General features: G+C 49.6%; 1 protein-coding gene across 23 annotated transcripts in view; it reads left to right on the forward strand.

Annotated features, from left to right (window-relative positions):
• The window catches only part of TCF4 (transcription factor 4), a 224,452-nt gene that overhangs the window by 175,171 nt on the left and 35,693 nt on the right, over window positions 1–13,588 (forward strand). For all 23 annotated transcript variants that reach the window (XM_051642456.1, XM_051642454.1, XM_051642466.1 and 20 more), the window contains one exon: window positions 11,779–11,884. In XM_051642456.1, coding sequence (XP_051498416.1) covers window positions 11,779–11,884 — 106 coding nt within the window. The remainder of the gene's footprint in view (window positions 1–11,778; window positions 11,885–13,588) is intronic.

Raw genomic sequence — 13,588 nt, forward strand, 5'->3', positions numbered from 1 at the left:
AGAATACGGGTGAAGCAGGCTGGGATTTTCAAAGGATGTGTATTTGTCTTAGCTTTCCTTTAACTGCAGTTATTTAAGCTACAGTAGTAATATTTTATAGTACCTTATTAACATTATTTAGCTAAGCTCTGAAAGAAAACTGTGGTTTGGGTGGTTTTTTATTATTTGTTTGTTTCTTTTTTTAAGTTTTCCACTTGTTGGGTTTCCTGTCCGTGTCCTCGCTGGTTCATCCCCTGGCTTTTCTGGGCTGTCCAAGTCAAGCAGAGCTCATCACTTTGAACCACAGCCCCCAGTTTTGGGTGTCTTTGAGTACGTGACACTGTTCCCTCCTGTAAGACTTGATTCTCCAGCCTGGGCTGTTTTGTGTGCCTAATTCGTGTGCACAATTGCAGTGACTGCACAGCCGGGTACAAAGGGCTGGGAAGGAGTTGGGGGTACAAGTGCTTCATTTCCACACAGTCATGGGGATGGAGACAACACAGCTTGGAGTGTGTTTGGAAATGAGACCCCTTCATTCAGAGAGCTTTTTAAACACCAGCAAACCAACCTCTCCAGTACTGCACTGCAACAGTTTTGGAGCACTAGTATTTACTTAATTTTTTTCTTTCCCATTTGAATCCTCCCATCCTCACGTGACAAAGTTTGAGTTTTGAATCAGACTCGGCCAAGCCCAGGTCTGCCCTTCAACCTTCTGCACTTCCCATGGCCACCTTGGAACCTGGCAGGTTCCCACAGTCCCAATACTCTTGCTATTCATCAAGTTTGCTCAGAACTGCCCCCTCTCCCCAGCACGAGGTGCCCAAGAAGAAAGCTCACGGGCTGCTTTTTGCCTGCAAATCACCCCAAGAAATAAGGTTCAAGGGGGTTGAACTTCTGATGCATTTATTGAAACCTAGTGCTGCTGCAGGGACTTGGGCAGAGCATAAATCCTTGCAGCCTGGTCTGGCGGGAGCTGCCCTCCAAACATCCCCTTCCCACCCTCTCCTCCAACTTAATGCATTTACCTCCTTTTTTCAGTCAAAATATTTTATAACGTAAATCTCCCGCTGGAAACTGTAATAAAGAAGTTTCAGCAGATGACTTGCATATTTCCAAACTGCTTCTGCCTTTCCTCTGGGCTTTAATTGTAGGAGGGACCAGGAGGAAATTGCTCCCCGGCGATGACATGAGCAGATTTCTTTCTTTCTTTGAATGATGGCGTTTTCAACTTTTAATCCCTTTCATCAGAAACTGGGTGAAAATCACAGTCCTAAACAATAATTAAAATAAAATTTCCATCTCTTGACAGAGAGAGAAATTGTTTATAGTAAATGTGCCTTTCAGCCTTCCCTCATGCCTTCTCCCAAAAGGGCTGATTAGGATGTAATAATTGGGGATGATAGCAGGAGGAAGACGACAATTCCATTTAATTAAAGATAATTTATTTTACTTTAACTTGGTGATGTCCCACATGAATAAGAGTAGATTTAGCAGATAGATTTATTAATGGGTACTGACATCTTGGCTGACACAAAAAGCAAACATTTTCTTTCCTCATTGTTTGCATTGTGTCTCGGCACCTGAAACTGCTGTCACCCCACTTCCGGCGTTCCCGGAGATGAGGACGTTTCCGCAGGGGGCACAGCTTGTGATCCATGACCTGAGACGAGCCTGAGGCACCAGGTCGGGATCAGGACCCACCTCTTCCTAAAAAGCAAACTGCAGGAAGGCGGAATCTGCTCTGGGCCTGTCAGTGAAACCTTCCTTTCCGCTTGAGTTGGCTGAGCATCCAGTTATCCTGGAGTTACCCAGTGCACGTGAGGCACTGGGTGGAATCCTGGCTTCCCTGGTGGGGAGGTGCACCCACCTCTCTGTAGAGAAGGGTGTAGGTGTGGAGCTTGGGGACGTGGCTAGTGGTGGACTTGGCAGTGTTAGGTTGGACTCAGTGAGCTTTGGTGAGACCCTGGCCCGGGTTGCCCAGAGAAGCTGTGGCTGCCCCATCCCTAGACATGTTCAAGGGCAGGTTTCATGGGGTTTAGAGCAACCTGGGCTGGTGGGAGGTGTTCCCTGCCTGTGCAGGGGGTGGAGCTGGATGCCTCTAAAGTCTCTTCCCACGCAAACCATTCCATGATTCTTTAAAGTCTTTTCCATCAATGGTTCTATGATGTTCTATGATTCTCTGCCTGGATGGGCTGGAGCTGGGGCAGCAGGCCCTGATGGTGAGGAAGTAGTTTGTTGCCAACTTCCTCCATCAGCCTTAGTCCTAAGTGGGGGTGTTTCCATCCCTGGTGCTCTCTGGTGAAGCACGGCTTCCTTTGGGTTGTCCCAGCCCCTCTCAGCTCACCTTGTGCCCTCTTTGGTCCTCTCCTTCCCTGCTGATGAACATCACGGCCCTGCGACCAGCTCAGTGGACTGATGGCCACCATGAGGGCACACCCCTGGGTGTGCAGCCCAGGAGCTTGTCTGGGGACCTCAGGCAGACAGCTAAGGTCTAATTAATGATGACGTATGCTTCCAGTTATTTGATCCCACTGTGCTAGGTAGGTAATGACCGGAAACACTGGAAGATTGCAAAATGAAGGCTCTTGTGGAGAGATTGGAGAGGAGAATCTGGGCAGATGTCTGCTACATGTCTCTGCGTGTAGTTGTAAACAGAGCATAGAAGATTTAAAAAAAAAACAACAAACAAACAACAACAAAACCAACACAAAATGGTTCTCAATAAACACAGTGGAGAAAAGGAAGTTAGAAAGCAGATCCCAAAAAGAAGGAAAATGCATGAAATAGTCCTTTTCCTTTTCTTCTGGGAAGAAAAACAATAGATGCTTAAAACCAAACTATCTTAGTGAAAAGTGAGGAAGAATTCACGCATGGAAACTGCGTCTGGAACTTGGCCATGTGGCACCTTTGTTCTTTGCCTCATCACTTTTGTTTCTGTTTTTCCCACTCTTTTCCCTCTGCTCCCTCTTTATTGCCTTTTTGGAGGTCTGGTTCTGCCTTGCCGAGCATCTGCAACTGTTGAAATCCTGGTAACTGCAGGATGTCAGCTTCATTTTTTAATTTTGTCCCATCTCTCCGGTCACACCCCTGCTCTTTTGTCCTTTCTTCCTGCCCACTCCCTCTCAGTTTTGCTCTCTTGCTTCTCCTCCTGGACATGTCTTCTGCTCCTTTCTGTTGTCCTCTGCATCCTCGGGGTCCTTCCCTGAGACCCACCATGGCAAGGCTGACCTAGCCAGTGCTCTCCGTGAGGGTTATGCTTTAGGTAAGTTAGTAAAATCTTTCTCTCCACTCTTCAGTCTCCAGCTTCTCATCAGCTTTCATGGAGTCAGCATCTTCAAAATCTGAGAACTCTCTTGTTTCTCCACAGCCTCTGTTGTACCTTCTGTGCTGGTGTGTCTTTCCATCCCTTCACCTGTGTGTTCTCCAAATGTCAGCAGGGCTGGGGACAGCAGAGTTGTGTCTCAGCACAACTGGAATCTTGCTCAAGCCTGGAGTGCTGTCAGGGCAGATCTCTCAAAGTCTTCTCAAAGTTCTTCTCTGCTCCTGTCCCTCTGACCTGCCAGAGGCTGATCCTCACATCCCTGGGACCTGGTGGCTTGGAAAAAAAAAAAGAAAAAGAAAAAAAAAAAAAGAAATAAATTCAAAAAGAAAACCAGGTGGCAAAGCCATGCCCAGCTGTGTCCCTCAGCTGTGCTGGAGGTTTGCTGGCTGGAGCTGCTCTCTGGTTATTTTGTTCTCACCATTGGTGGTCCCAGCAGTCCTGTGCATCCTCCTTTGCTTTGTTCCTTCCATAATATACTCTTAAAAACACTGAAATCTTTCTGCTGTGCCCATTGCTCTGGCCCATTGCTAGTTAGGTATGAAATTTCCCCCTCATTTCTTCTCTTATTTTTGTTTTGCTTTCCTGTCTTTTTGCTCCTCGTCCCTGGGGCTTCCTCTGGCCATAGGTGGTCTCTCCTTAGCCACTCCGCTCTTCTCCTTTTCTCGCTCTTCCTTCTCTTTCCTTAATGCCTATTGGAAACCAGTTGTGCCTTGGCTGGACCGTTTGGTGAGCTCTCCTGAGTTGTCCAATATCCCACAAAAACCAGGACATGTTAGAGCAGAATTCACCTGTGGTGCCTGCCCTGGCCGGGCTTTGCTCAGGGTTGGCGTTTGCTCTCACTCTGCTTTGGGAATGGTCCAGGACAGCTGGGTGAGAAAGACAAATGGCAGAAAGAAATCAAGAGTCTGAATAGAAAATCTCTGGGTCTATTTATGTTATTGTTGCTTTTTCAGAGTGTGTATTACTGCACAAGGATGACATAATGTTGTAATTTATTTTTTTTTCCCTCTCTAATTTAGTTGACCCCTTTTTAACTTTGGGCGTTGACGAGATGCAGCGTTCAACAGTCCCATCTGGAAGACATTTTAACTGAGCAGGATCTGTGGACTTAGAGGATTGTATAGGGTGGGATAAGGGGGGAAGGAAAAAAAAAAAAAAGGCAGTGAATGTTCGGGGTGTGCTGAGCGCGGGGCAGCCCTTTGGGCAGAACAGCAGATGGGTGGTTTGCTCCCCGTTGCAGCCTTTCACCTCCCAGCGAGCAGGGGTTTGGGAAGCTGGTGCTTAGAGTGCCACTCAATTTGCTTTCGAGTTGGTGTCAGTCTTAGCAGGCTGCCCCTCGCCGGCTTTGTGCGAGGTGGAGGACAGGCAGGGCAGCGTGTCCCGGCCGATGCTGCCGCGGGAGGGAACGGCGACATTCCACGTGTGCTGGGCCAGTCCCTCAGGAAGCCTGAACGCATCCATGCCAACATCCCGGGGGCCGAGCCTTCGTGGAGAGGCTCTTCACGAGGAGAAGAAGAAGAAGACCTCTTCACGAGGTCGCAGCCTTGCTCGGGGAGGGCCTGCTGAGTTTTTAATAAGCCCCAGCAGCGGGAGAGGAGCGAATGGCCGGAGCGACCCCGCGGCAGAGCCCCGGGGCTGGGGTGCTCGCTGCAGACACGGCGGGTACCCGAGAACCCGGGACACCCAAAGGCCGCGGTGATGCCGGGGGAGGGATGCGTGTCTGGAACCAGCCTTCCCCCCGGCCCCGCAGCACCGACCCAGCCTGGCATGGCCCCCAGGCAGCCTGGCTGCGGCGGGGGGGAGGCCATGCCGAGCCGTACAGGTGGCTGCCCTGGCCCCGTACACTTGTTTTCCACGGTGCACCGCGCACTTAGCGGCTCAGCGGGACCTGCAATTCCATCCCTCTCACGGGGCCGGGGGGTGGTTTGCATGTGCTTTTCCGCGTCGGGCCTCATCTGGTCCCAATTAGCATTTGATGGCAACGCCAGGCCCGAGGCCTTTGGCGTGTTTGTCCTGCGAGAAAGATCTGGAAGCGCCGACATCTGGTTTTGATTGCGCCGATTGCAGGTTGATAGAAGAAACGTGGGGTGAGGTGGGTGGGTTTTCCTTCCGGCCCCTTCCCGGCCGGGCTGGGCTGGTGGGGCCGGGCTTTTCATCAGCCCCCGCGCCCCGCTCCTCTTCCTCTCCCCCCCCCCGCCCGCCCCCTCGCAACATGTGGCCGAAATTAGGGACCTGCGGTTTGAAAAGTGCCCTTCTGCTGGAAACCTGGAACAGGTCAGCCCGCCGAAAGGGGGGTCTGCTCCTCACACGTATTAAAAGTGCAGGCGTTTCTTGCGTGTGTAACGAAAAGCTGGGGAAGTCCATCCCCAGCCTGGAGGAGCAGTGGCTGGTCGGGTGGCAGAGCTGGGAGGAGAGAGGGCTTGAGTGTGTCCCTCAAGTGCTTGTAGAGGAAGGAATCATGGGGGGGGTTATATTGTTATTTAATTTATTTGTGTGTGTGTGTTTCTGGGGAGAGTGTTCCCCTCTGCGTGCTCTGGCTGGGGACCCTGCTGCTACACCAGCTCATCCCCTGCTGCTGCCCAGGGCAGATCTGGCCTTGGCACACGTCGTCTGCTGGGCTCCTGCCTCCAGCCTAGCACCCATAGAGTCCTGGTTGGAAAAGCCTTTCAAGATCATCCAGCCCAACCGTTCCCCCAGCCCTGCCCAGGCCACCCCTGCCCCATGTCCCTCAGCACCACATCTACACGGCTTGGAAACCCCTCCAGGGATGGGGACTCCAGCCCTGCCCTGGGCAGCCTGGGCCAGGGCCTGACAACCCTTGCCAGCAAGAAATGCTGCCCAAGATCCCATCTCAGCCTCCCCTGGCACCACTGGAGCCCATTGCCTCTTGTCCCATCCCTTGTTCCTGGGGAGCAGAGCCCGACCCCCCTGGCTCCAACCTCCTCTCAGGCGGTTGCAAAGAGTGAGAAGGTCTCCTCTTGATGGGCAGTTCCTGGGCTATCAAGGCACTGGGGAGCAGCCCTGGCCATGGTTGTGACCAAGAAAATGATAAGACCTGAGGGCACGAGTGATTCTGGGCTTGCAGGTGTCCGGTCCAGTTAGCAAAAGCCAACAGGTGCCACCGAGGCGGAGGTGGGTGGGCAGCAGCAGCGTGGCCCGGCTGGTGGGGCCAGCTCTGAGGGCCTCCTGCAGCCAGGGCTGGCTGCTGGGGCAGCTGCTCCCTTCAGAGAGTGTTTCCTTCTCTGCGAAGCTGACATCTGCTAATGCAGGGCAGCTTGTTCCAGCGAGCAGGTTTATTCCTCCTGACAGCTCGGATAGCCGCTATGCTTTGCCATTTGGTAATGCACTTATAATTTAATAAGTGCTCTCTTTGAGATCTTAATTTTAAAGGAGTTTCGCCATGTATTGTAAAGTCTCCGGGCTGCTGATTGATGGGTTTGTTCTCTTTGCAAATGGATCCTTAGAGCAGGTAGGGGATTGCTCTGTACATGGAAATACGCTGCTCTCGGTCACAGCTGTTTTATAGGCTCTGCTTTAGGTTTGTGCCACAGCAGGTCGTCGATTTCTCCTCATTTCACCTCTGGTGTGAGGGCCAGGATGGGGCTGTCCCAGCCCTGCTGCACCAGCACAGCCCTCACACCAGAGGGAAGCCCTCCCGTCCTTCCTGCCTCGCTCAGAGCATCTCCTGAGTGGGAAAATGGAGGCGTTTCAACTTGGGGGGAATCTTCCGGCAGTGGGATGGCCAGGGCCTGAGAGCAGAGGGGAGCTGGAGGGAGTTGAGGAGCCAGGAGGGAAGGGGAGAAGGCAATGTCTCACAGCTCCTTGCTCGAGCTGGATTCCCAAGTGCCTGTGGCCAGCTGCCTCAGCCAGCCTGCTGAGGAGACTGTGGTGGGTTGGGGGGACAGCCCACCCTGCAGGGATCCCTGCTGGAGGCTTCTCCTGGTTCTTGGCAGCACAGGCCAGTGGGGTCTGCAAGGGGCAACCGTGTTCCTGGCCCATGGAGCTGGGGTTTCTCCCCCTCAGCCCCTGCCATCACCAACCAGGACACCTCCAGTTCTCTCAGTAGCTAATGCAAGTTATGAATGGGCATTTTCAAGGCAGTTTATCCTTTATTTGGTGGACTCCGAATCCCCGAGACTTGAGGACAGCGCCATGGGCAGAGGGCAAGCACATGGTGCATCCAGCCCGTGAGCATCTAGGGATGCTCAGCTTGGCTTGGCTGGACGTGTTGGGGCAGTGCCTGTTGCACCTACAGCCCTGCAAACGGAGTCTCTGAAATACTGACAAATGAAAGATCCTGGAAATGTGTTCCCAGGACAGTGAACTTTCTGGAAGAGCTGAAGAAGGAAAGGTGTTTGGAACTTGGAGGCAGGCTCCCAAAAATGGCAACAATGTGATAATTTTTTCATTGTGTCATATTACAGAATCTGTTTTTCCCAGATCATTATTCATCATCTCTTCAAACCTCCCAGCATGAGTCAGAGTGATTTTCTAAATTCAGGCTCTCTTTTGAGAATATTAACATCTTTAAATCTATAATATCTTTTCTGTCAAATCAGAAACTCACTCGTACACATCTGCAGTTTACTCTCTTTTGCCTTTCTGTAGCCAGCATGTTACCATCTTTACCAATGCCATAAATTTAACCTGTTTTACTTTCACTATCCTGGATCAAGTTACTGGGTTGTTTTCTTTATCAGCACCTACTCATGATCATTTATGTCTCTATTTAAATGGGGTTCTTGGCATGATTCCTTCTCGGTAAAATTGCCTGGCAAACTTTTTTGGAGAGATTATTAATGGGATCAAATAATAATACACTTCTTGCTTTTTTAAAAACATTGCTCTGTGGAAGAATGACAAAAAGGCAGGGGCCAGTCAGAATATTATTCATCCAGTTAATTGTCTCCTACACTCTCTTTGTTGCCTGTCTGTGATACAGAGGGAAACAAATCTGGAGACTTCTCCACATTTTAACATGAGAGGAAGTTCCATGCGTGCTCTGAGCTGATGTCGTGATAACATGAGAATCTCACTGTGGTAAAGATCTGAAACTACTGAATATTTATGTTGGAAGAGTGGCATTTCTTTAGGAAATAAAAGATTTTTTTTTTCAAAACGCTACCTTCTATCTCCTCAAATTCTTCCTATGACTGAGCCTGTCACAGTGAAATGAGTTAATTTGCTTCAGCCCAGCGGCTTTGACTGTGAAAATTCAGCTGCAAAACCAACAGAGGAATAAATCAAGGATCTGTCTCTAGCGAGGAAGGGTTCCACCCAGTTACATGACACTTTCTAAGCTGGCATTTATTTTGGCTGGTTTTCCCATCATTTCATGACCACCAGCCTCCATCATCCGCCCTCCCCTGCTCCTCCTGATGCTTCCCTTCCCTTCCCTGCTCAGCCTGCACACCCAGGGGAGCCCGGGCTGGCCCATGCCAGAGCCTCACCAAGCGTTTTATACAACTGCTAAGAACAGTAAGAAATTAATCCCCAGAAGTGCTGGACCTCCTTCACCTGGCGCGTCCCCTGGTCTGACAGGGAGGTTGCAGGCAGGTGGGACCCAAAGGCAATGTCCTGCTCCTGCGTGGGCAGCCCCATCCAGCTCCACAGCTTCCACCACCTCCCGCTGCTGTGGTTTTGGTGAATTCATTGTTGTGCTTGCTGTAGATTTGGTTGTTTCTGAAGTGTTTTCTTCTTGAGCCCTGTCGGCCCGGCGAGGTGCGGGGACAGCCGTGGCCTTGGAGACTCTGACCCTGCAGCTTTATGGGTCGGTTTGACAACATGCAACGAAGCAGAGCCAATGCATAAATTAGGAAATAAGTCAGCAAGAGGCACAAAATCCATCCCTGTTTGCACAGGGCTCTGTTAGACCTTTGTAAGTCACACTTGGCAGGTCTTGAGGTGCAAAGCTGAATCTCCGTCGGCGGGAGGACGCCCCATCCTAACTTCTGTTGAGCTGAAGTCATGTCTGAAAGCAGTTAGGCTGGGTGGCTGCAGGCATGTAGGAAGAAACAGGCATTTAGGCTGAGGTGAAAGGGTATGTATGGTTGTGAGCAGGTGGGCTGGGCTGTGTGGGAAGCCTGAGTGGGGAGAGAGGTGGCCAAGAAGGGACTGTCCCTGTCCTGGGGCAGGGGAGGGAGCGGTGGTGCTGAGTGATGGCAGGGCATGTGGGAGGGTTCTTCTTCATCTCCTTTCAGTCCATCTTTAATCTTTCAGCATTCAGGTACCTGCATTTCTGTAGGGTTGTTCTCTGGTAAGTGCAGAACTTCCATGGACCGTTTATTGAAGGCATTGAGGGAGCAGCAGTGGGAGAGGGTGCAGGGTTGGGAAGGGGTGTCCCTCCTTCATCCTACCTCCCAGGATGTGTTGTTGACCTCCCCTCCCTTAGCTGAGGCACAGCACTCTTCTTTGCAAGATGCTGATGTCAAGAGGGACTTTCCCTTGACCCCAGGCTGAAGCCATCACTAACATACTGCTCCAGCTTGATGCATCACTCAGCATGCCAAAGGGAAAGCTGACCTGATCATGGTGGCTGTTGGTGCTACTGGTTGGATCCCAAGCTGGTGTCTCCCACCCAGCCCCCCAGGGGGTGGGTTCGTGGGTTGGGTGTAGAGCCACATTGTTTCTTGTTTCACCCATCCAAATAGTCTTCTTAATGGCTTCTTCTTCATGGCTTTAAACTGGAAGAGGGCAGATTTAGGTTAGACATGAGGAGGAGATTCTTCACTGTGCTGGTGGTGAGACACTGGCTCAGGTTGCCAGAGAAGGAAGCATTCAAGGCCAGGTTGGATGGGGCTTGGAAAAACCTAGTCTGGTAAAAGGTGTCCCTGCCTGTGGGGCAGATGATTTTAAGGTCCCTTCCAACCCAAACCAGTCTGGGATTCAGGGGTTCCTGGGGCTCACTCCCAGCTGTGTCTGCACCCCAGGTGGTGGGGAGTTCTCCTCCTGAGCACCCAGTGCTGAGCACCCCAAACCCACCTTGGTCTCAACAGAGGCAGAAGGTGCACTATTAAAAAAAAAAACACCAAAACAAAAGAAAACAAGACGATGGCTTTGATTTGTGCTTTGATTTGTAAAGTTGATTGTGTCACAGACACGGAGCTGCTGTTGGCCCTGCCCGTGTGGGTGATGTTCAGGCTCACAGATCCCAGGGAGCTGCCGTGCCAGCCTCCTTGCTTAGGGAACCTGCACCACATCCCTCAGCTTTTTGCTCCCTGCTTTTCAGTTCTGGGTGCCGTTTGGGTTTTTTTTTAGAAGGGGAGAAGCCCCTTGCTCCCCCTGCCCTGGCCAGGGGGATGCTGGCAGAGGAGAAGAACCAGGCTCTTCCAGCCCCTCCAGCGGCCAGGCTTGGCTGGTGGATTTCTCTTCCTTTTTGCTGTGACCTGCGAACGCCGGCGAGCAGGCGCTCTGCCAATTTTGTGATCTGCTGCCTGCTTCAAAATGGAGGCAGGAAGGTATCCATTTTCATCAAGGAGATGACAGTGCTTCAGTCTTCCTGACCATCTGGAGAGAGGCACCTCCAGCGCAGAAACAAAGCGCGGAGGAGCAGAGAGAGCTTATGGGCAGAGGGAAGAAACTGCACTGAAATCATAAATTACTCTTATCAGCCCAGACTGGTTTGGGTGGGATTTTTCTTCTTTTTTTTTTCTTTTTTTTTGGGGGGGGGGAAGTTTGTTTTGTTTTTCAATGCTGTCCTGGTTGGACCAATCTAAAGCAAGAAATAAAGAAATAAAAAGCAAGCTGCAGAAAGCTCTGGTGGATTAGCAAACAAATAACAGTAAACGAGTGTTTTGGCACATGCACTAAGTTTACTGCACAGACAAATACACCAAGTCCTAAGAAAGGAGGGTTTTTTTTCCCCTGGTGTGTCCACACACTGTGTTGGTGGTCTTGTGTAGCTCCAGGTTTTTAAATTGTCCTTTCAAGCTTCTCTGGAAGGAGGTTGATCCACGGGAATTTCATAGCCCAAGATATGTTTGTCATTTGCAGTGTTCTTGATAATGCTGGTTGTTCTACGTTTCTTTTCTTTCGTATTTTTAATATTTATTTTTTTTTAGTTTGGGAAAGGAAGTTTTTTTACTTCCCTGCAGTGCTTTCAGTTTTGTTCTGAAGTGGGTGAAGTCTGTGCCCTTTCATATGAGAAAATCAGCGTTGTTTCGAGTTCCTGTTTATTTTAAGCTCTGTAATGCTCTAGGAAGAACATATGTCCATCTGTTTGTTCATTTTATTTACAGAAATACATAGTTTGACAAATACCTTGCAAATACCCTTGTTTAGAGCTGGAACATGTCAGGCTAGAGTTTTCTTTTGAAGCTCAAAATTTATTTTCCAGTCACACGTACACTGAGGTTTTTGTGTTCAGAGAGAAGAATTATGTGGTGTTGTGAACTGATTTATACCGAGCAAGGTAAAAACTCAATATTTCTTCCCTGCTTCCTGCTAAAGGCACACTAAATTAGTCTTTTTTTCCTTAGGTTTATGCCCCGTCAGCAAGCACTGCCGACTACAATAGGGATTCACCAGGTTATCCATCCTCAAAACCAGCAGCCAGCACTTTTCCCAGCTCCTTCTTCATGCAAGGTAGGATGCTGCTTTCAATAAGGGAATTCTCTTTTAATACATTTTCTGTGTTTGTATTTTGGTTTATAAGGAGTCGAGACCTGCTGGAATGTCATCTGGTGGTCTGCAATATTACCATTAAAATGAAGAGCTGTGCATCTACCTTTGACCATCCTGCCTCTGCACATCTTGTTTGGATCCTGCAGTGCAGCAGCATAATGAATAACTTCCCAGTCTCTTATCACCTGAGGTTCTTGGAGCATTTTTTTCCCAGCGTGTGCACGTATATTATGCATATACTGAACACACACAAATTTGTGCATTGTTGTTTTATGTTAATGAGGAAGATTTTGCCTTGTGCAAAGTACTACAAGTGTGTCCACTTGTGTGCGTGAGGAATTAGAGCAACCTGTAAAAAAAAATGAAGCTGTTTCTCTCCTTTGAGGGGGGATTAATAGTTTGCACGTGTCCAATCTTTTGTTTCTCATAATGATTATGTGCAAGTACAGGAAAATTAGACAATAAGATTCCTGGAGACTGGAAAGATCCACACACAGGTAGAGTACTCATCTTTTGCCATATTTAGGGTGAAAGGATAAGTTTCTAAGCACTTGTATATATACTCTGCTTTAGGCTAAGTAAAGTAGTAAGTAAAGGGTAAGTAAATCAGTTTAATCAGCAGAACTGTTAGGCCAAGGTATTGGAGGTCAGGGGACTGGATTTTATTCTATATACAGAAATACACACTTTCCAATTCCCACCCTTAGGGGAAAAAAAAATAAAAATGAACCCCCTTTTGTGTCCACCCCACCCTGAGGGTGATGGGTGCTGCTCAGTGTCCCCAGGGATGGCTCAGCTCCCTGTCCCAGGATGGCTGGGCCATCTCCTGCAGAGCTCCACCCCCTCTCCAAGGATGCTCAGCTCTGGGTTTCCACGAGGCACCTCCTGTGTTGGGGGGTCAGCATCAGGACCATTTCCTTCGTGGTGGTGGGAAATATGGACCGTGACTGGAAAGAAAATGATGCTCCTGGCTTAAAACATGAATAAATACTGCCCAAAGAGCAACCTGCTTTGAAACTCCTCTGGAGTTGTAAAGCTGGGGATTAATAGGCCTCTAATGATATCAAATATTTACCCTTTGTAGTGCTCAGCCATTCTGTGGGTTTAAATGTTATCTTCTGGCAGATTCCTGGTGAAGACATAAATCTGTGTTAAATGACTGTTCAAACAGCCCCGGGAAGGTGATGCTAGGAGTGCTGCTGCTGCCAGGCTGTTGGAAGTGTATAAATAAGGCAGGGCTGTGGGTGAGGCACAAGAATTTTTTATGAGGCCAGCTCCTGTAGTTTGAAAAAGCTGACCACTTTTCCAGCCCCCGTGCCCCTTCTGCAGGTCTGCTGATAGTTATGGGAAAGTTACCTTTGTTTTGGTTTGGTTTTTGATTTGCTTTTGTTTTGTTCACAGGCTGGCGTGCTTCCAGTAGAAAATACATCTCCCTGCATTATTCTGATGCCATTTCAGCATGTCTCGTTAAATGCAGCCAGCTGTTTTCCTTGGTGAAATCTGGGGAGCCCTTTTCATACTCTGTGGTGCCCATGGTCCCTGGGCAGTGAGGTGGCCCCAGGGCTGAGCCCTGAGCTCAGGAGGTGCAGAGACACCAGCTGGGAAATCCTGAAAAGGAAGAAACCCCACCAGTGGTGCTACTCTTTATATTTTTTTAAAAAACCA

This window comes from Apus apus, chromosome Z, assembly GCF_020740795.1.
Source record: "Apus apus isolate bApuApu2 chromosome Z, bApuApu2.pri.cur, whole genome shotgun sequence".
Lineage (NCBI taxonomy): Eukaryota > Metazoa > Chordata > Aves > Apodiformes > Apodidae > Apus > Apus apus.